Consider the following 24,003-nt stretch of genomic DNA (forward strand, 5'->3'; position numbering starts at 1 on the left):
ATTTGAGACGGTAAAGTTGTTTTAAATACAGGCATGAAGTCATGGAATCACACAGACTTTTTTTAAATTGTCTTTTTGGTAATTTTAACAGTGACTCATAAATCAATTCGTGACATTTTATCCAGTGGCGTGCAGAGCTGGATCAGTGTCCCCATATTGTATTCAAGTCACTATGAAATCCGTATGAATTGTTTGATGGCTTTTATTTGTGAAGCACTTTTAAACTGAGTGTTTTAAAAGTGCTATATAAATAAAGTTTTACACACTTACTATGAAACAGTAGAAGCCATATGATTGGTCAGTATAGTGCTGAAGAAACAAGCAGAAAATGACCGATCAAGTCTAGGCTGCTCACAGATCTCTGATCTCTTACTTTTTATAGACTAAAAACAGCACTAAGCATTTCCTGGATAAACATTAAAACCCTCACTATTCTGAAGAAGCAGCAGCGGCTTTGTGTCTTTAAACAAATAAACATTTCTGAGATTTCCTTCGAAGCCTTTTGAAAACAACCCGGAGGTGACGGTTGAAACGTTCCTCTGCAATTCAAATCCTCCCAAGTAAAGCTGGCCGCCGTAGTTTAAGGCGACGTAGCGCTCGAACGGGTCCATATCTTCAAAGACGACCCTCCTGTTGTCGAGGAACACCTGGATGGCGGTGCTGTTTAAAGACACGGACACGTTGTGCCACTTGTTGCAGCAGAGTGAAAGGTTCTTGAAAGTCATCGGGCGCAGCAATCTCTCCCCGAGATTCACCGCTACTTTGAGTCGTCCTCTTTCGAGTCCGACCGCGAGGTAGTCGTCGTCTTCCTGTTCCGCCTTTCCCATCCAAAGGATCAAACTGTCATTGGAGCTCGAGCGGAAGCTAAAAGAAACCTGCGCGTATTTCAGATTCCTCGTGTTGTGTCTCGGGTCCGAGTATTTAACGTACGAGTTCCCCACAAACTTCAGAGTGTCCGTGGTTACTTCGGCGTCGCAGTACCTCCCTCCCCATCCTAACGGGCAGACGCAGCTGTACGAGAAGTCGCTGGATGGAGAACATATGGAACCGTGTTTGCAGATGTTGTTAACGCAGCTTATAGACTGGTTGCATGCAGAGCCGGTCCACGGCAGCGGACACACACAAGAGAACGAGTTACCTCCCAACGGCAAGCAGCGCCCGCCGTTCTGGCACACCTTGTACCCACACGCAGTCCCGTCCCAGTCCCCTACATTAGCTCCACTCACCGCCCCCGTCTCTGTTAACTCTAACTCCTGACCGTTAATCACAAGTTCTCTGAAACCCCCGGTGAAACCAGTCGGCTCCCGTTCTGTTGCGTCCGTGGACACCGAGCTCAGAGTGGACACCCCGCCAATGAAGATGTCGGTGGCGACGTCCAGGGTGGTCATCCCTTCTGTCCCGTTCCCTCTGACCTCCTTATCGTCCAGACTGAGGAAGCCTCGGAGACCAAAGCGGCCGGCCTTCACCGTGTGCCACGTCCTCCCGCGTGAGTCCACTTTGTTGGCAGTCTGCAGGACACGGGTCCCGTCTCCCAGGTTGTACCGCAGCTGCACAAATCCAGAGGACAAGGAGAGGCAGAAAAAGTCTCCTGCAGGAAGAAATCAAACAGGGATGTTAATATACATTCATTTCATTAAAGGCTTTATATGCGATTTTTGGATCCAGTAGATGTCGCTCAATTAAACAACTTTTATACTCGAGGGGAGGAGTCAGCCGGCCGTCCGGGCGATGTAAACAAAGTGAAGATAGGACTCTGAAAACTCTGAAAACATCACAGACAGTGGGACTCGGGAGTTACACCCATTGTAGACAGTCATGACTCACAGAGTTATTTTCAGAGGATATACTTGATTTATATTATATTTAAGTGTGAAAAATCGCAGATAAAGCTTTTAAGTAAATTAATTCATAAATAAAGGTTCAGATCACCTGCTATTTCTAGAAAAGTTAATGATATCCTTTTTAAAGTTGATTAGTTCATCAGCAACATGCACTTTAAACCTTCTAGGTTCATATAAACCTTACATTATCTTGTTTAATAGAAGTAGCAGGCCTTAAAAAGGGATTTGAGTGTCCTCACCTGCTCTGGCACTGAGATGTTGTGCAGTGTAGACGAGGATGCCATCTGGTGATAAAGGCTGGAACTGCAGCTGTATCACAGTCCTGTGTCTGATACTCATAGGAGGGAATGACATCCATGACGACTGGTTGCCGCTGAAGAACGGATCACTGATGGTCACAGCTGAACAGGAAAAAGAATAGAGCAGTTTAATAAAATAGTAAAGGCCTTGCTTTAAAAAAAAAAAAAAAAAACAGAAACACAGATGTATTGTGAAACAGTTGAGGTTCAAGAATTGCAACCTTTCTCGCAGTAGAGTCCTGCGGTCCCCAGGGGGCACTGGCAGGTGTAACCATCAGGCAGAGGGATGCAGGTGGAGCCGGGGGCACACAGAGGAGGGGGACTGTGCTCGACGTCGCACACAGACACGGTCTCAGAGCAGAGCGCTCCCTTCCATCCTAATGGGCACTGGCAACTGCAGACAGACACAGTCAGGCACTGTGAAAAGCTTGTAAACACTGTCATTTCCCTGAACTGTGGAACGTATTTTCCAAGGGTTATTAATATCCTATTTACAAAACAGATGAGAAAAGACACTGAGGCTGTGTTTTCACCAAAGGAACTTCATATCCCAGGGGCTTCAAAAATAATCTCACTGTTCCAAATGGTATTGTTTTAAAGCTCATGTGAGGAGTTTCAACTGGTTATGAAACTGACTAAAAGTTATATTGACTTCATGTTATGATCTATACCGGCAAATGAGACCATCAGTGAAAAGATGGTATATTAATGGCCTGTGCATCAATGGTGCAGAAGCCCTACTGGTTGTTTTGTTTGGAAAAGAGAGTACAGATGTGTGCCAAAAGAATCTCATTTTCGACAAGCTCAAAAAGTCATGAAATGCAAATGTTTGGAGCCAAATGCCCCCACAGCACCCCCTACCATATTATTTTATGGAGCATGCCACACAGTATGTTCCATCTACATGTACATGATTAAGTAGGCATATGTTTCATGTACTGAAGCTACAAAAACTTCCATGTGCCAAAACTCTAAACTCAACAGGACGTCCAATATTTCAGTTTGAAGTTGAAATGTAGGTATATTTTTTTTCAATTTTCAGGGTTCATTCATGGTCAAAATACTTCTAGGGGATGAATCTAATCACGGTAAAAATAGCTGATCAGCTAGAGATGGCCTAACCTCTAACAAGTGATCAAAATCCCTCTCATTGCTCAAAGGGTGTGGCCCTCAAATTTGAAAATAGAAGTGGTTTACATCTCAGCTGTAGATACTCAGCAAGTCAAACCACTTGTTTCTCTGCAGATCTTCTTTATGCTGTAAGAATTTGACCAAATGACATTGACCAGCCCTGCAAGGCCCCGCCCCCAAAGTCAAAGTACATTCAGAAAGTATAACCGCACTGGCCCAACAGGAGTCCCCGGGACTCAATCTAGACCCTTTATTCTATCTCAAGTCTGCCGTCCCTTGTTGAAGTTCCAGCCGTGGAGATGCAGCGATAATTTAACGTTTTTGTGTGTGCATTAAATTAACCTACAGTATATCTTATTCAAGGGAGGACTCATTCTAAAGAAAATGAATCATTTGTCCTTACTACACAGATGAGCCAGAGTCCACACACGTCCCTCCGTTTCTGCAGTGAACATGAACACACGGCGTGACTCCACACTGACCCACGCTTCGCCCGAAGGCTGCATGTCCCGCAGGCTGTCCCAGTACCTGGAACTTCCTGTCCCTCCTAGTGGAAAACTGCACATCAAAAATGCACCCTTTGGAGAAAACAAACACACACACAGACAAAATGCATGTAAGAGGGATGTTGTTTACCTTCCATAGGGCATTAACAGAATAAATACATTATTTAATTTGAAGATCTGCAAATCTGATTGAGTGTATTTGAAAAACATTTCTGATGGTGTGTGCAGTAGATTCATTAACGTCTTTTCTAGATGTCTTAGGCCTTCAAAGCAATCTTTATAAAGTCTTCAAACTAGAATCCGCCTTATTTGATCTTAACTCTTGAATTTGATGGAATAAAGTCTGCAGTCTCTTCACATCCAAGCTGTCCGAGGTCTTTAAAATCTAATTTTTTCCACCTGTCATCCCGCATCTCTCTCATCCTATTTGCTTTTTTTTTTTTTTCATAATTCAATTTGATCAAGACAATATTTGCTTTGGCCCTTACCTGCAGAGCACAGGGCCCTTCTATAAATATAAGGCCAGAGCACAAGCCTGCTTGTCATCTGCACATGCACACAACCCTCCCCTTTCTCTCTGCTGCATTAGTCATTGGCATAAACAGGATGCAGGGGGAAATGTCATGCTCATTCATGAATATTCATGGCGTGATGCCGTCTACTTGGCAGACTCAAGTGATGGTTGCAGTGCCCCAAACATGGGCCGCCGAAAAACGCAAAGCAGATTCATAATAATGAAAGTTAGCTGCAAACACTGCCTTCAAGAAACCCAAGGAGTCGAGAAGAGCAATTATACCTCCCAGAGAAAAATCTGAAATTGAAATGATTTGTTATTTAAGAAAACATTTTCTTAAGAATAAACAAAATCGTCGTCGCTGGCACATTTCAAATCAGTTCTCAAAATCATTTTGGAGACCGTCTTGTCTTCAGGAATTTCATCTCTTTGTAGCTTTCACTCTTTATCTCTTTGTTTATATTTGATCTTTTTCACGTTTTACTTTAATTCAGCCGTTTACTCATTTTGAACCATCTAGCTTTCTTTTTCTTGTACATGTTTTCCTCTTACTGTTTCTCTGTATTGATGAGTGAATTAGCATTGCCTTGCTTTGTTGTCCTTATCTGGGTGTGTGTTGTTGTGTCGCCTCCTGTGTTTTCTGTTTTTGCCTTTCTAGTCAAAGCACTCAGTTGTGTTTTTAAATATGAATATATTCATATTTTCTACCATTTCACTGCGGCAATCTTTAAAAATAAATAAATAAATGACCAGAGGCGCGAAATAGAAATGACCTTCAAGATCGTTTAGCATGCCGAATAAATAATATGCATCCAAAGCAGCAGGAAGTCAAAGGACGAAATTGACCATGAATGGATTTCTGGGGGTCTCAGTTGGCCTAGCGTTGTGTTGCTCCACATGTACAGAGGCTATAGTCAACGCAGCGGGCGGCCCGGGTTACAGTCCGACCTGCGGCTCCTTTCCCCACATGTCATTCCCCACTCTCTCTGTCTGTCTGTCTCTCTCTCTCTCTCTCTCTCTCTCTCTCTCTCTCTCTCTCTCTCTCTCTCTCTCTGTCTCTCTCTGTCTGTCTCTCTCTCTCTCTCTCTCTCTCCCTAATTTCCTTCTCTATCCACTGTTTGAAAGCCAAAAATATATGTAATAAACTAAACCCAGTTCATTGTGCAGTTGGCTCTTTACAGATGTAATACAAGTTTCACCGTTTAAAATCAGTCTCCTCCCTTCAAATGAGTCAGCAGGAGCAACTCATCCGGAAAAGGGTAAAAAAAAAAAAAAAACACTCCCTATACACATCTTATTTAACCCCTACTTCTTATAATAACGTAATATCAAAGTAATACTTAATGGAGGTCTTTTATTTTGAGGTCATAAAGCGGGGGGATTTGTTGTCTTGATCATTGGAAACTTTGAGAGTAAAATACCTTGTTGGAGCCGTGGATGGATATAATTGTCTTTGTAGTATTTATTTAAGGTTAAGGTAGTCTGTTATATGTTGGTGTTTTGGGTTATTGATTATTATATCATTTATTAGGATTATACTGAGTAGGGGGATGTCGGGTCACATGGGTATGGGCGGAGATGTGTTGATTTAACTCACCTGTTCACCTTTTTGTTCTCAGTGGAAGAGAGGGGGTGAGCTGGGTTGCCGTATTTTTTGTTGACCGCTATTGTTTCTGGCTCACTGTGATTATGAGTTAATGCACGTTATCATAAGTTAAATTGATTCTCTTTATTCGTTAATAAAAAGGTCAAACTTATTTTATGTAAGATTTACTTTCATTGATCCCTGAAAGGGGAAATTTCAATTTTTACACTCTGTAAGTCATGAACACACATATAGGCTGAAATATACACACACAGGATCCTATGGACCTGCACTAAGGGAGAGATGTCAGAGTGACGGAGCCACAGCGGGCGCTCCTGAGCTGATGGTGGGGAGGGGGTTCGGTGCCTTGCTCAAGGGCACCTTGGCAGTGCTCAGGCACCTCTCCAGCTACCAGACCAACATCCATATTTGGTCCGCACCAGGACTTGAACTGGTGACCCTCCAGTTCCCAACCCAAGTTCCTACAGACTGAACTACTGCCGCCGTATCACAGTATTGTTTTGAAAGCGCGTCGGACAAACATATTAGGCCCAACCTTAGCCTCTCAGCGGCTTCATCTTCAGGAAAGCCGCTATATACCTTATAAATACTGTGGCGCAGTTACCACCAACTCTCAACAGATGGCTAAATGTCCCCCTCACTGTGCTTGGCTGAATGGTTTGTGAAATACACAGTTTCTGCAACGAGGTTAATTTGCACAGGAAGGGGCCGATTTGCCTCGAATGACTGAGTATGGTTCATATAAATACATTCAAACAGCACCGGTATACAGAGAGGCTAGTTTCTGTAGCGCATTTTGCACAGCATTCATTTAACCTCTTTTTTTTTTAACAATACCAACTTCCCACTTCCTTGTCATTTGATCAACAGCTCAAACTGAGTAAGTGATTTCCCCGCCCCCCCACAGCACTCTCAGTGCCTCCACTGCCACCTTTTCCACAGGAGAGTGTGGATCTGTTGATAACTGGGAGTGAAGTGCATTATCGGAGTGTTCCCTGCCAGCCATCATGATTAGGGCTCGAGGAAGGTCACACAGATCTGATTAGACGCTCATGAGTTCTCATTACATCCCGAGCAGAGAGGTTATGGTTCCACCGGTGTCGCCGGTGCTCAGGTAGTGATCGCCGGCGCGGAGGAGAGCGACAGCGTGATACAGCCGGGGCCAAAACGACGCGTCACCAGCACTGATTCGATTCTGGAAGGTTTATTTTGCGGGCAGAAAATGAATTATTGCGATGATGAATGAAAATGGCTGCAGTCCTTAAACAGAAAAAAAAAAGCTCTTGTTCACCTCAAATGGATCTGCCCTGACATTTTATAATAACAAGCCTCATTGCTGTAGTGCAGAGACTGCTGAATGTGCTTCTGATGATATTCATAGTTGTTGTCTGATTGCTGTTATGGCAATTTTGCGCCACAGCTCTGAACATTAGCCGGCAAAATGAATTCTCCCCAGAATACATTCCTACACGAGGTCACCAGAGAGAAGCATAAATGATGTAGATGATGACAGAGATTATTTGTACGGCATCCTTGTTTAAATGACTTATCAGCAGTGGAATGGATTTGCACACACGCACAAAACTGCACATGGTGAGGATTGATTAAAGGGTTGCAGATACAATCAACCTCAGAGCTCTGTTCTGGCTTGAAACACAGTCCAAGCCTGTAACTCCCTTTTCATTACACACTCTTCCCCCCTCTGCTTACAAACACACAGAGATCCTGGGAGAAACTCCAAGCCCCAGCACTCACACTCCAGGCAGCAGTGTTGGGTTGTAATAAAGCCGTAGCAGTCTTACCCTGAAAGCCGTAGCGGAACCTGGAGCCAAGTGGCAGCAGTTCAGGGGTGTACTCATTATATCCTCCCACAAAGAGCTGGTTGAAAACATTGAGGCCCACCAGGGGTCCTGGAGATGATCCTGTTCGGTTCCGTTGTCCATCAACCTAGGAGAGGAAGCAGGGAAGTGTTGATACTTTTAGGCATCAGTGTGGGCGCACAATTTAATTAATACCCTGCACAAGTTTACAAAATATCAGATGGATCAGAGTTTTTTTTCAGTGTCTACCACTGTTGGGAAAGCAACTTATGGAAGCAAATACAGTAGTAAGTAACTAATTACCTCACACGAGAAGACATTGAACCACAGTACGTTATGTAGTTTTGTGCATAAAGCTACCTATGGTTGTCAAAATGTTCATACCTTTCAATTTCAAGTGTTTGAAACTTTTCAACCTTCTTTTTTTTTTTTAAGTGGAGGATAGTATCAAAAGGTACTGGAGCTTTAAAAAAAAACTTCAGCTCTACAGTTATATTTGTTTTACCCAAAGCTGCTGCAAGTGAAAGACTGAAAGAGAGCATTGTCTAACTTGCATTAATACATTACACACATTATTTGTGCAATTTTAGACATTGTGCAGGAGTTTGCTTGCAAATTTTGATAATTGAACACTAAAAATAATTCATAGTTTCATTAGGAGACTGCACAAAACACTGCACACTAGAACTCTAACTACCTAAATCAAAAAGCAAATATGTAAGAGGTTGAACTACCAGTAAGCTACAGCACAATGTAGTTAAACTTTTAGTTGACCTATATGGAGTTTAAAACCCCCCAAACACTGGAGTCCACTTGCACTACATGCTCCCATGAGTTAGTATCTGAAATGTTTGAGGCATGTTTCCTTCTTTCCTTACTGACTCTATAACATCTTCACTGTTCCTACAGAGTTTTCTGCACCACTTGGATGGAGCATACAACCTGTTCTTCATGATCTCTGAGCCAAACTGATTTGTAGATGCAAAGAAAACTGAGCTAAGGAAACATCCAACTCCACATCCTACATACTCTACTTGAAATATAATGTGTGTCTGTGCTCCTTCATACCATACTGTTTGTTTTTGAAATAAGAAAATCTCTAGAAACTAAGAACATCCCTCAGGGAGAAATCAAACGTTTGAACATGTTTAAACAACAATTTTAAATTGATCAACAGTGACTTCAACTAATTGGCTCATTTAATATCTATCTGTTACACATTTCATTGCACTCATGATTCCTTAGTTCTTAATTTCTCGTGTCATTGTTCTTTTTGGAGCCTGTTTGGTGTTTTATTCATTAAATCGTTTGGTTTCAATCACACAGTATCTTTTGTTTTACTCTCCTGTTTCTTTACTCGATTGGAGAGCATAGTGTTGTAGTACTTTAATTCAGTCTTTGTCTCCACACCACTTTTTGAAGGACTCTGTCACGTCTAGGAATCTATGAAGCATTTTTAATCGGTCTTGTCTCAGACCGAGCAGACTCTGGATTTTAAATCAAGACCGGTGAGACCACCACTGATGAGCTATTTTTCCACGTCATTACTGTGATTAGCAGAAACATGCCTCTTTCTAAAAGAAAAAAAAACTTCATTTCATTTGATGTCTGATTTTTATCCCCCGGTTATGGCCGCAACTTTCCCAGTGTTACGGTCTAAGCGATTGAAGCGCCCGCTGCCCACAAGTTTATGATTCTCCTTTGATATTTTTGGTCATGGTCTCGGTCTCAGTCTCGCACTGCCTTGGGCTCGTTCTTGGTCTTGACCCGGTCCTGATCCCTAAATGTCTTGGTCTTGACTACAGCACTAGTAGAACACTTACAACCCTCCTGCAGTATGTATATGTTCTCTAGCATGTTTAGAAATTAAAATCACCTTCAGCCATCCTGTTCTCTTGGACCTTCCAAATATGACGGTGTGGATGCTGATCCGCGGGTTGAGTCGATCGCTGACGATGGTCGCTACACCTGATCCGAGGTTGAATTTGTGCAAAACTCTTCCGTTTCGTAACCCCAAAACCAGGAAGTCATCACCGTCGTTGCCTGGAAAAACACAGGAAATGAGAAACATATGAATCATTGAAAAACAACAGAAAAAGGAGTGATTCAAATGTTTCCCAAAATGTGCTAAGAAAATATTGTCTCTAAGCAGGGCTGTTTGCATGTATTTATATAACACATTATATCTAACTTAAGGGTAAAACTGTCCCCTTTCTATGCAAATGAACCTCATTACAGAAACCGTCTAATTCACAAGCGACGACCAAGCGAAGTAAGGATGACATTTTTTTGCCTCCTGTTGAGAGTTGGTGGTAACTGCACCACAATATTTTTAATTTTCCATTGATGGGACAAATATTCCACTTCTCTATGACCTAGAATGATCTGGAAAAATGTCAGTGAATATTGTACTTTTATTATAAGAATCAAGGTTTAAATAAGTCCAGGGCTGCCCGGGACTCTACCCCAGCACTTGTGCACATTCTGCCCACATGACGATGGAGATTGTGGGAGTCGTTAAGGAGGAAGGGTAATTTCTGTGTCACATATTTTGCCTCAGTTTATTTCAGTGCAACCTCATCGCTGCAGTGAAACAATTATTTCTGCTTCATTCCTTGGAGTTGGTTATCAAAAGATTCCGCTTCATTAAACCAATTATCATGCGTATTCTTCATATTTCATCTTTTCCTTTTATAGTGCCTTTGAGTTTGTACTTTCTCCAACTGTGCCGCTCTCTTTCCTGACACGTGTTTCATTATTCATTATGGCTCTTGTTTTGTTTCGCCTCCACCTTGATGAATTGTACTCTCAAGAGACAATAAGTGCAGGAGATCCACAAGATCCTGTGTGTGCGTGTATGTATGTATGTGTTGTGCATGTCTCTCTCTCTCTTTTTGTCTGATGAAATATGCTGCTGACGATGACACTGCGGATACCTGCTGCTGAACCGGACCCTGCAGAGAGGAGATCCTAATTTAAAGTGATGGCTGCTGACAGCGTCACATAGACCCTACACCCTCACACGTCTGTTTAAAGCAATTAAGATTGATATTTTGTGAGATGCTCGGTTCACATGTTCATTATATGCTCACGTTGCCAACATGCAAGTCAGAAACAATCACAATTAAGCTGGAAATCAACTCACTTTTTTGGGCTGCAGGAAGAATAAATTATCAATGTCTCAAAATCTGCCAGGAAATAAAAGCCTTCGAGATTAGTCTTGATTAAAGGATCTCAGAGGAGAGTGGAAATCTATTAGAGAGCACATTACCATACACAGCGGGGGGAAACCTCTCAAATTGGCAATAGCACTTCTTTTTAAAATCCTTAATGAAGTTTGACAACTAAAATCCAGCTAAAGACAAGTCCTTAAGTTGTTTTCCTCTTTCCATTTGACCATTTGGGGTTTTAAAATTGCTGTGTGGGGTTCTCAGACTGAGCTCACCTCGTCCTTTATGCCCAGCGAACAGCATCAGGTTGTCTTTCGCAGCAGATGAGTTATCGGCGAGGGTGAACTTCAGCTTGAACTCGTAGAAGAAACCGAGGCTGGGGATGGAGGAGTAAGCCACAAAGGACGTGTAACCGAACTCATCTGTTCCGCTGAATCTGGCACGAGTTATGTTGATGGCTGAAAAAACAAGCACATCATCATTGTAAAAAATGTGGCTTGTGAGGGGCTGTGTGTGTGTGTGTGTGTGTGTGTGTTTGACTGAGGAGAAAACAGGTCTGACTCATTATCTCCCTCCCAGGTTACCAAAAGATGGCACTATTGCTACACAGAGGTTAGAGAAATATTGTCCTTTTCTGACTGCTGTTAGATGATGACCTGTTTTCAAATACTATCACCTCCCTCAGTCCTATTCGATTTTCATTAGTCGCTCTTTAGGAAGGTTTTTGGCAAAGCATGCATCGCTTTTCATACTCGGCGTTCACAAGGGTAGCACAATAATCCCTCATATATTCAATTACAATCTCGGCTTTACTCGTTCAGAATGCACGGTTGATTCAATAATGCTCTCTCTTGTATTCCATCTCGGCATACCCATCTACTTGATTTTACACAGGGGGGACTCAATGTAAATTTCCCCCCACGCTCATTCAAAATTACAAGCTGCTGTGTGGGTCCCCCCGCGCCCCCCCTTCTTTTCCACACATCAGTGAGGATTCAAACAAAACAAAAAAATCCTCCTGCACCTCTTCACAGTATACCACCTTGCATATTCCTCTGCAGCCCCAGGCGTTGGCTAAGAGGGGGTTCAGAAGCTCCCCTCTGCGCCTGCCCCTCGGCTCTGTTTGGCTGCTAAATTATTAATAAGGCTGGAAAATGCTTCTGTTATCATCTGTGGTGTGGTAGGTATAGAGCTTTATTTGCTCTTTTGTTTCAGAGAACAGCCCGAGTGTTAAAGCTCCAGCTTATTTGGAAGTTGTGCTTGAAGTTCAACATACACATGCTAATGTTTCTGCCCCCTGTAATAAACGCCTGAGCTCTGCGTGTGGTCCCCCCACCTGTTCAGAACAGATACGTGCAAACCTGTGAGCCATTACTACAATATGAAATGACCTTGAGCTATTTACTGTGTTCATGTATGTATGATGCTTGAGTCTTTGGTTCCAAATTAACAACTAACTGAAATGATCTTAAAAAAAAAACTATCATCACAGTTTGATTCAATCCCTGAGGGGAAATTCAGGTTATTGAGAGACATGTTACCAACAAACACACATAGGACTAAAATACACACATGCACAAACAGGATCCCGTGGACATTAAATGTAAATGTAATATAAATCTAAAACTGTAAATTCTGGTTGGCGTTTTTTGTTTTGGATTTTTGAAATTTAAAAAAAATCAGAGAATCAAAAAAGACCAAGTACTTTGAGTTTTCTGTTGTATCTTTCATCACAAGAAGTACACTGATTTACACATGGGGGGGCGCCTCTGAGCTACTGGGGGATTTGGTACTTTGCTCAAGAGCACATCGGTAGTGCTCAGGAAGTGAAATGGCTTTTTCACTGTGACTAGATTTTTATTATCCCTTAGACTGAATTTATCTTGAAATTAGTGCAATTCTCAACCTTTAAATTGTCTCTACATCTTATTAAAGAGCCAGGAAAAGTTCTTTACTTAAAGCAACAATATGTAGGAATTCAGTTTGGGTGCTTTGACTCCTAACAAAGGTTTCTGAGAGACGCCACTCCCCCCTGTTGAAAGTTGTTGTACTACTGGATCAACTTTTTGAAAAGACTATTTTAAGATGGAAAAGTTGTTGCTTTAAAAACTATTCTGCTGAGCTTTTAAGTTTCACAGTGTTATAAGCGTTTGTTACACTGTGTTTGTGTCATGGACACATATACAAGGAAATCGTCATTACCTTTTGCTTTGGGTCTTGACTTTAACTACATTTCCATTTCCAGGACTTTCACTTTTAAAAACCCTTGATCTAAATCTTATTTAAGGGTCAGCAAAAGATTGAGAGATCCATTCTTCCAAAGTGTTCTGCAGGGCAGCTTTAATCTCCTGCAGTAACTGTACGCTTGTAAAAATAGGTTGATTTTACTATCAGTTACCTTTGGGTGCTCTAAACAGCATTCATCCAAATTCACAAAGGGCCATAATAACTCCTGAAACCAAGGAGGCGATGGGATTGTAGAAGAGAATTACTTCAGGTTTCTCTAACTCATTGAACCAAAACGCAGGCAGCCACTTATTCTCAGGCCTGCAGCATTAAATGTGATGAATACAGAATCATCAGAAAATCACAGAGGTTGACTGAAAAACACATTCATATTCCTAAACTCATCATTTCTGCTGGCTCACTCATCATTGCATCAACACACTGACACACCGCCGGTCACAGAACATATCATTACATAATAAATGTTAACATAATATTTACAAAAGGAGCTTATGAATCGCCTCGGTTGAAATGCATTCATGTATGGATTATAGCACCACACGCTATCAAATATTATTACATAGCATTTCCACTTTGCTGGGTATTTGTGTAATATGGTGCAAAAAGCAAACAGGAAGCCTGCAGAGGAATGAAAAAATAAATAAACCCAACTGACATCCCGCACCAGATTGTGAGACGCGCCCGGACACAGGCTGCATGTGTACGGTGCTCATCTGAGCAGCTGGGACAAACAACACTTCTCCTGACTTACACATACAGCACACATCACGTTTTTTTTTTTTGGTCTCAACTCAATGAAAGGCTGACAGAAAAAATTATGAAATCAATGCTAACACTGGATCAATGCTACCACTGCAGAGTGTTGAAGCAGGTGCAAAATCAGAGCGGAAAATGGACGAAACAGAGGCACACTAATGGTCAATGGACTTCAGTCACACCTACACATTCATACAGGATCTGGGGATCAAACCCCCGACCTTCCAGTTGAGTGACAACAGACTCTACCAGCTGAGCCACAGCCACTTAGAGCGGCCCCTAATAAAATAATTTTAAAAAGCTTACATTACATAACTGTCCGTGAACACAAGGATGTTTGTTTTTGTGTGTGGACTCGTGGGGACTCAAGCATCCTTACTTGACTGGAAACATTTTAATTGAAGATGATAATCCTCATCATTAACATTTTAAATATCAAACAAAACTAATATTCAAAACAGGCAGGATAACCAATGAACAGAGCTGAAAAACAACAACAATTCATAGTACTGTACTAACAGTACTGTACATTTCACACATGCATTAAGTGTTCCTGTCAGTTTCTTTCTGTATTCCTTCCACACATGAATCTTTAACAAGAGGTGTGGGTATTGTGTAAAAGGTAGAACGTTAATAATTCTGATTGAAGCCGTCTTAAATATCCGTTAATATTTAATGAACTTAAACTCTTGAGGCATTCCAGCACTTCCTCCTCTTCTTCCCTTTCCTCCACTTCCTGCTTCTTCAACCTTGTGTATTAAAGCGCACATGGGAATTACGATCAGAAAATATTACATGTAGAGAAATATTTGTGCAGTCTTGTCAGAAAGTGGTGGAGAGAGAAAAAAAAAAGAAGATGTTTATCAGGATATCACAAGTCATATTTAGCTCAGAGTGGTTCAGAGACCTCAGATCAGTTTTTTTGGACTCGGATGTTATCGGGATTCAAATTCAAATGTCAGCCGTACTGACTGTGACAGTGGAGGGATGCATTAGTGTGTCTGCCGTGTGGGGGCTGAGAGTGCGTCAGGGGCTGTGACATGGCTGAGCGACTTATATGCCAAGCACCCTGCTGCTCAGTTTAGTCGAGCAAAACCGTTTTTCTCTGACATCCACGATCTGAGAAGCCTCCTTCCTAAGGGAATAGTGTTGCGACTTATAGAAAAGACTACTATGATACAGGCATTTTTATTTTCTATTATGTGTAGGTCATGTTCATCTTCATTTTCAGTATAAGGAAATAGATGGTTGCTAAGTAAAAGTATTTATTGTCTTTATTTTTGAGGTAAGATAATCTGGGTTTTGATTATTTTGGCCGGTGCTCTACCTGAAGTTTGAATCATTTTTTGTTTAGTGGATGATACATTAATTATTGTGGACTGCAAATTTGTTCTCATCCTGCGACTGGTGCCATAACCCCAGACTGTACGTGCATGTCAGGTGCGCTCTCTCTCTCCATGCATGTTAAGAAACTGCTTCATTATAGTTTTCTGTTCACCTGTATGTTATTCTTCTTCGCTCTTTTGTTGATACCATGAAAATGTTGAACTGCACATTGCACTGAATAACTTGGATATAAAGGCAACAAATCTCATCGCACCGCCTGACACAAGCAGCAACCTCCGGTGTTAAAGGAAGAATGTGCAACATTTTACCCATGAATACAGAAGAACTCAAGTATATTGACGGCCTTGTGTAGGAAGATGTTTTAGTCGAGGACTAGAGGAAAGAAGAAGAACATCCTCACAGCTTTTGTAAATGTAACATATGTGTGTTTCGATCAAGGTCATTCTGTGTCAACTTCATGTGCAATATGAAGCTATGAGGGAACCAAAGTGTGCTAACATTAGCCTGCTAACACAACAATGCAGGTCACAGGTGATCGCGGCTCGGGCAAAGGACGATTTTGTCTGACCGCTTGTGCTTGGTGGTGCTCAATCGTGGCGCATTCTACCTCGAGGGCGACATCTACTGGATCCAAAAGTTTCACATTCTTCCTTTAAAAATTGAATCCTGCAGTTCATCGAGTGTCCACTTGAGGCTGGCTGTAGAAGCACCAGCAGTCACACACACACCCATTCAAAAAGGCCAGTTTTTACAGCAGATTTAACATATTTACAACTGGGTTAAAAAAGCAAATAGGTCTGATTAGCTCACGTCTAGATTGACACACACGAGGAGGGTGAATTTTTTGATAACACATCCGTGGTTTTTTAATGAAGGATAAGCGTTATTCACAATAAGGTTTGTAGCTGACCTGATCGACAGGTGGGTGCGATGTAACAGTTTGTCAAGAGGCTTCAAAACCGCCATAGCTCCATCTCTGTCGTTAAGTTGTGGCTCATCAGTGGGAGTGAGCGAGGGGAGGTCTTATGCTACGTCTGGTTTTTCCCCCCTAGGCTGGGCGTAACACTAATTGAAATGGCTTCTAATACGTTATATAACAGAGAACTAAGCCTGTCTTTGGTGAGTTTCCATTGTTAGATAATGGCATGACTATTAGACCCTTTTCCCAAACAACTGTCCACATGCTAACAGCTCAGAGTTATTATGAGTCTGGTTTGCAAATCACTCTTGTAATGACCCTTAATCAAGTCCCTTTTCTTGTGGCTGTGGAGTTTTTTTTGATTGAAATAGAAAGTCATTATACGCCAAGGCATTGTGTGAAATCTCGGTCTTCGATGAAATAATAAAAAACAAATGACCACAGAAAGACAGCAAAAAAACCCCAAAAAAACAGCAAGCCAGCTGATTAACATAGCTGTGAGAACACTTCAACACCGCACCGCAGAGCTGAAGAAGCCTGACATTTGAAGAAAAGGTTGTTAGGAAAAGTTTCTCTTAGTTACAATGAAGAAATTTAGACTTGTTAGGGAATAAGATCTTATAAAGTTAGACGAGTCTTCTGGAAAATTCAGCACAGCAGTCTGGAGTTTTTTGTGTTGATTCTCCGACTATATAGCTGGAGGAAGACGTTTTCTGCCTTTTCAGCAGAATTCATTTTCATGAATCCCTTTACTTAACAACGGGCTCTCATTCTACCAACAGCTCAAGGCTCTCATTCACCAACTATTAGCACATCAGCCTCTTAATAAAGCTGCTTAATCTACGCCGCATTGATCTGCAGGGGGATCCGTTCTCCAGTAACACTTACGTTCATCACACAGTAGACCTTGTCTTCCATAAGGGCAAAGGCACACAGCCTCCAGTGGCGACTTGGGGATGCATGTGGCTCCGTGACCGCAGGGGTTGCGCTCGCAGGCGTTGAACTGGCATAGGCGGCCCGTGTAGAGCGGCGGGCACTCGCAGAACCAGTCCTCAGCATCGCTACACATAGCAGACACAGAGTTAAGACACCATTAGGGCCAGAGGTGAAAATGGACCATGACATTGCAGACAACATGTCCAGATGCTTTACAAGCTCGCACAGCGGCCTGCAGAAACACACACAGTGGGAGAAGAGATGAGAGGTTCAAAAAGATATTAAGAGTAAATGTGTCCAGCCGGGCTTTTGATAAATGAGACCTGCTGCATAAAAACTAAAGAATTTGTGTGAGTGAATGTGGAGATATTTCTGGAGAAAAAAAATAACATTCTTTTTAAGGACTTATTCGTCTTAGAAGCTCCTGCAGGGGGCAAGATATGTCTTTGCATGCCTTCGGTAAAATCAAACACATGAACCTGGAGACAAACAGCAGCAGAAAAGCACATGATTAGTGAAATGTCAAAAAAAAAAAAAAAAAAGTTAAAGCAAGAAGATGTACAAGATTCCCAGTGTCTTCTTTCCTCGATTTATATAGGTGCACTTCCTCTCTTGGCAAGCAGAAGAGGGTGACTTAGCATGCAAAGTACTCTCCAGACAGGGACTTTATAAAACGCTCTGAGAGGTGCACGACTTCGAAAGGTATAATATCAGATCGAGGGAGCATTGGTGGGGTTTCAAATCTATAAATTAATAATGCGTTTTATGCAGCTGCACTGCAGGATGTATCTTGCTCCTTGAGAAAACCGGCTTCGTGAAATGAAATATTTACCTCCTGTCACCAGCGTTGAGCATTGTTAGACAGGACTGCATTGAAGAACAAAGAGGAAGCTGTATAATGGTGTTACATTTCTTTTGTAGGATTATTGGCAAGGCTGCTCACATCCATTTCTTAAGACATCTTAAGACCCGGTTACACAGAAATACACACTGTCGCTGCCAATTCTGTCTGTTTTTTTTTTATTTTTTAGAATAATAGTCAGAGATGAAAATTTGTCTGAAAATGTATTTGTATACTCTTTGACAACATGCAAGAGGAAGAATGAAATATCTAATAGCGCTCCTCCTGATGCAGTCTCCATGTTTCAATGCTTTGCGTGCTGCTAATTTGTCCTTCTGCATTGTCAGATAGTTTTTAAATGTTGGTGACACACAGATCGCGTAGGCTTTTTTTTTCCTCCAGATGCTCCAAGTTTCCTCCCACAGTCAAAGAAACATGCAGGCTGCAGACTCTAAATTGCTGGTAGGTGTGAAAATAAGTGTGAATATGTTTGTCAGTTTTTTTTTCACTGAGAGACTGAAGCCTCTCCAGGGCTCCAATACACTCCTCTCGGCACATGATGAGCGAGAGGAGCAAACAGATTGATGGATGGATACGTGAAATAATGAATGTTTTCTCCTCCTCACAGCAGACTTTTTACAGATGTCATGTTCACAAAATTTCTATTAAATTTGCGTATTTCAAAAGAAAGTTATTCATGCTGGCAGGGAGCTTCATCAATAGCTTGCATCTTTGTTGGAAGTTTTAGTCACTAAGTGGAGGATGCAGTTATCCATTTATGTTCCAACATGACAAAACATCCTTCTGGTCTGAAATAATGTAAGGCTTATGTGAGTTGTAGTTTTAATAGATTACACAAAATTTGCTCAAAGTTAAAAGGAAAGTGAAGAAATGCACTTAAAACCATCTATGGACGCCAACGGGAGAAAAACAATTATCTTTGGACGACTTGCAAGCAACCTCTAATTAAAAGAAGAAAGAAGAGTTCAAATATATACGATGCCTATTTCATATAACATTCTTCTTGTTTTTTCTTCATCCGCTTGTCATTCATCAAAACTCCTCATTCCTGCATTATATGTGTAATCCTACTTAGCAATGGACCTTCATTCTGATGCTGAATCTGAGCAGGGCTTTTATTTTTCTCTGTCATGGTGAAACATCTCTCTGTCTTCATAGAACATTTGATCCTCAAAAGGATTAAAAAACAAAACCACAGTCTCACTCAGGGTTGTCATAATTCCAGTATTTTAATTCATTTAATTGGAACCCAATATTGGGTCATTTCGCATTTTTAGATAACAAAAGGTGTTCGTAAGAGACATAAATTTAACTTTTAAATCATTATGAGATGCAAAAAGGACTTAAGAAACATCAATATTAGCGAACATGTGATTTTTAATGGAGCATGGCTGCTCTCTCTCTCTCTCTCTCTCTCTCTCTCTCTCTCTCTCTCTCTCTCTCTCTCTCTCTCTCTCTCTCTCTCTCTCTCTCTCTCTCTCTCTCTCTCTCTCTCTCTCGCTGCAGCTTTGTTTTGAAAACATAGCAGAAAATTGTAGGAGGTTGTACCAATTTCAAAATCATATATTATCAAAATGTATCATAGAAACAACAATTTGACAACCTTATAGTGCTCTCACACAATCCAGAAAATCTTCTATAATGTTTGAGGTGAACTGTATGTGTGAACGCTAACAGCTGAATGTGTCAGTCAGACTTTACCCAGAATTTTCTTCCTGCCAGCCTTCTAGTAAATCTTCCATCTGAAGTCCAGGTGGGCTGATGTGAGAATGCAGCATATGATAATCAGGAAAATGTATATTCTGTATGTACTCTCTCCTAGCATGTAATGAAACTGGTTCATTATATATTTTCTATTCAACTTTCTATTCTTCTTCACTCTTTTATTGATGTGTTTAAGATGTCAAACTACAAATAGCACTGAAATTAAAACTTGGATATAAAGGCAAAAAATCTCATCATGGCGTCGGACACTAGCAGTAACCTCCAGTGTTTAAAAATAAAACCCATGTAGAAGTGCAAAATCCTGCAGTTCATCGAGTGTCCTCTTGAGGCTGGCTGCAGAAGGACAGGAAGTCACATACACACTCATTCAAAAAGGCCTGTTTTTACAGCAGAAACTAACATATTTAAAAAAACAAAATAGGTCTGATTAGCTCATGTCTTAATCTGCTCACACTGTACAAGGGGGGTACATTTTTTGATAACTCTACGAGGGGGGTGAGTTTTTGATAACTCGTCCATTTAGATTCAATGAAAGATAAGCGTTATCCACAATATTGCGCGTTGATGACCATTTCCAGCATGGTGAACGCCATCGATGGGACTGCAAAGCCCCCTGCAGTAACAGATGAGTGACGTCACTCAAGCTTCATCTCATTAATATTTACAATCTATGGGTTGACATGTTTGCTTTGTCAGTCACTTACGCAATGTTCTTTTTACATCATCTACTCTCCTCCTGAGACACCTCACCACCACCACTACCGCCAACGTTCAATAGACCTAGCCTCCTGCTGTGAGGTGCATGTTTGAACTAGCAAGTCAGGGAGAGTTCAGGGGCAAGTGAAAACAGCTCCAGTCTCATTAAATGGATTGAAAATTGATTGAAAGTTGACTTTTGTAAAAAAAACAAACAAAAAAAAAAACAGGTTGCATATTTTTTTTTATTGGCTCCGTAAAGGTAAAGGGGGGAAAAAAGTGGCAAAGGAGCACAGTTGAAAACACTTGAGTATGAATTGGCCTAATCAAAAAACGCACATGTGTAGGGTGACAAAAGGTTATTTCAATTTGCCGGCGGTAATCACTTTGATTGCAAAATTGAAGTTATGTTTGCAGACACATTTGAGTAGGTTGATCACAAATGCATAGAGTCGGAACTCGCCATATTTCACGTCATTCAAAGAGCGCACCACGCTACAACACGCTGTAGGCTGAATAAATAATTAAGGATACATTTTCAGTCTAATGAGAACCAGAGAAAATGATAAATAATTGACCGGTTAGCTTATGATTTCCCTGTCAGCTGGAACAATGGGCTGTGAGTGCATCTCTACATGCATTTCTCATATTTCACAAGTTATTTATGGAACAATTCTTTTCAAGTGCAAGTTGGTATGCAAATCCAGTTCCACAGTAAAGCACTGATGAGACTCTGCAGTCTTCAGTTGTTGGGAGGAAAACATTTAGCCCACTTCATCCTTTGTTAAAATAAAAAAGAAGCAGTGGGTTTAGCTGATTTTATTTATAGAGAGGAGAAGGAATGCTTTGGTGCTGAAATGCCATTTGCATTCCAGTGTTGTAAACAGCCAATTGGACAGCACAGGCAGACAGTGGGATACTTGGTGGGTGGGAGGGATAATCATTTGAAAAGACTGCAAAACTCCTCACTCAATAATTTGACATCTGAAATGTTACACAAGCAAAAAGGGGGAGCAGTAGAATTTACACATTTCAATCACCTGAAGCATTCAGGAGCCTCTTTCTGCAGACGGCCTCTACGGCTGTTTCGATATTTCCTTGACCTCTCCCAGGCAGCCTCGCAAACATTTTCCTTGGCAGCGAAGAAGGGTGATGTCTGGTGAGTCTGCCTCACAGACTCTTTTGAAAGAGTCTGCCATAGAAAGGCATACTTTAGATGACACTTGAAATAAAATCCTTTAGAATAGAAAGCTTATAGCGTGATGGGAACTTTTCTCAAGGGATCAAACATTATTTCTGCGGTCCAACCTGGAACAGACTGCACTCTGCAGAAAGATGTGCCTCTCTCTAACACTTTTAAAGTATATTCACATGTTTAGACTCGTGTATTTATGCTTTTTTCTTTCTAAACTCCTTATACACTGTCTGAAAAAAAGGGGAAAAATCTCATCCACCAAAAGAAACACATTGTCCTTTTTTGAGTCCAATGTCTGACCTCCATATCTCAAACATGGATTATCATTAGGTTTTTGTTTTCACAGATTACACCAGATAGATTGACGTAAAGATATACCCTTGCTGCTCCATCAACCACTTTTATCACTGAGATTTTCTTATATGAACACAAAACGTAACCCACACTTAGGATGCATGCTAGCACCAGAGCATTTTTTTTTTGAGCATTCACACCACAAACCAAACCAACTATCCGTCAAAGTGCACCAGAGTTCATTTCAAACGGACCAAACAGCTTAGGTGTGAATGGGCCCTTCTACTGTACAACGCTTAACTCAAAACCAAAAAGTCTAAAGTAAACCTCTCTTATTGAAAACAAAGGCGTCAAATCAACATTTCATTTGTGTCATGTATAGCCAGTTAGCTGAACAATAACCTGTGATACTGTCAAGGCACAGAGCGAGCTAAGAGCTTATTAAGGGAGTTACACTTTTAAATAAAATTGGCCTGTTTCCCTTCATAACAAAAAAACATGACTGGTGGTTACTGTATCCTTTTTTCACATCAACAAATCCCAACATCTCATAAAGCTTTTACCTTTAACCAGGTGTTGTACCAGTAGAGAAGATGTGTCGTAAGCCATGATTTCGCTCGGCAGTCCCTCTCAAAAAATGGGCACACACAGGAAAATCCGTTCAGTTTGGTAGAGTCGTCGCCTCTAAATCGAAAGGTCGAGGGTTCGAGCCCCAGCAGAGCAACATGTCCGATGTGTCCTTGGGCAAGACACTTAACCCTGCATTGCTCCCGCTGCTTCGGTGACGGTGTATGAGTGGATTAGTGTTGTACTTATTCTATAATGTACGTCGCTTTGGATAAAAGCGTCTGCTAAGTGAATTGTAGAATTGTAACATTGTAACTTTATGTGTATCTCTACTGCTAAAATTAGGGTTAGGGTCCCAAACTAATATACATTTGTTTTTGTTTTTTGATTCACATTTGGTAAAATTACAATTCCCAGCTGTTCCCAAGGACATTAATGAGGCATTTCTGTTAGTGATGCTTTACATTTTGTTCTTGACGATTTACATCGGTACCAAGAAGCAATGGGCTTGAGGCTGAGGGCTGCAGGCACATAAAGAGAAACAGGAGAGTAGTGAGGGACAGACTGCTGAGTAGATTTTGGTCTTTACAAGACATTTGTTGGCAACAAAAAAAAATCTGCTTCAGCGCCCTACACCAAATCACGCTGATTATTTTCAGTGACAGATTTTTATTCAGCGCTGTCAGTATGAGATGGTGCAGAGTGTTCATGAACCTAAAATGAACTTTCCTTAAAGCCTCTGGAAATTTGGCTTGAAACCGGAAAAAAAAAAAATGCATATAAATGATATCAAAGCTGAGGCTCCACAAAACTCTGAGGCAGAAATAAAATCTGCATATCACTCTAAAAAAAGCATTCCTGTACTCTGTGTAGGCATGGCATAGGTCACATTTTGATCGACATCTGCCCAGCTCATCTTTACAGAACACACATGTGACTTTCAGTCAAAGAGTCAGAATCAAAGAAGGAAGCGGAAGCACTGACTTCTGAAAAAAACGATTTCAGTTTGTCTCTAAATGGTTGCCTCATCTGTGTCCTCAGCTGTTTCTTTATTAACATGTAGTATCATCGTAAATGGACTTGAGTTTGTATAGCTCTTCTTTAGTCTTCTAACTCCTCACACCTACACATTCACACAATGATGGTAAAGGTTTCTATGTGAAGTGACCATCAGAAGTAACTAATCAAATTCATACACCACTGATGAAGCAGTGGGAGCAACTTGGGGTTAAGTGTCTTGCCCAAGGACACATCGGAGTGAGCTACAGCCGCCCACCGGTGTGCTTATTAATTGGAGCTTGTAAACGAAGCCTGGGATTGTGTCTGCACTGCCAACACAACTGTCAATCAAGTCATGACTTTGGAACGACCAGGAGCCCCCCACCAGAGGATCTTCAGCAGCTGGCTCATGGGGGGGGGTCAACAATTCTGTAATGGAACTAAGAGGCAGACCTCTCCGTGCTTTAAAGTGATGGGTAAAATCTTAAAATCAATTCTGCAACTAACAGGAAGTCAATGTGGGAGGCGCTTAAACGCTAAAATTGGGGTGATGTGATGTCGTCTGACTTGTAT

The 24,003-nt window shown here is 41.3% G+C and overlaps 1 protein-coding gene across 1 annotated transcript in view; it reads right to left on the minus strand.

Moving 5' to 3' along the window:
* Positions 1-49: 49 nt before the first annotated feature.
* eys (eyes shut homolog) overlaps positions 50-24,003 on the minus strand; it is a 200,799-nt gene continuing 176,845 nt past the window's right edge. Inside the window, exons 43-50 of the mRNA XM_065959486.1 lie at positions 17,045-17,217; positions 11,163-11,345; positions 9,594-9,760; positions 7,700-7,844; positions 3,675-3,849; positions 2,362-2,534; positions 2,081-2,242; positions 50-1,588 (exon numbers count right to left, since the gene is read on the minus strand). Of these exons, the coding sequence (XP_065815558.1) occupies positions 396-1,588; positions 2,081-2,242; positions 2,362-2,534; positions 3,675-3,849; positions 7,700-7,844; positions 9,594-9,760; positions 11,163-11,345; positions 17,045-17,217 (2,371 nt within the window). The 3' untranslated portion in view covers positions 50-395. The remainder of the gene's footprint in view (positions 1,589-2,080; positions 2,243-2,361; positions 2,535-3,674; positions 3,850-7,699; positions 7,845-9,593; positions 9,761-11,162; positions 11,346-17,044; positions 17,218-24,003) is intronic.

The sequence above is a fragment of the Labrus bergylta genome, chromosome 10 (assembly GCF_963930695.1).
Source record: "Labrus bergylta chromosome 10, fLabBer1.1, whole genome shotgun sequence".
Classification (NCBI taxonomy): Eukaryota; Metazoa; Chordata; class Actinopteri; order Labriformes; family Labridae; genus Labrus; species Labrus bergylta.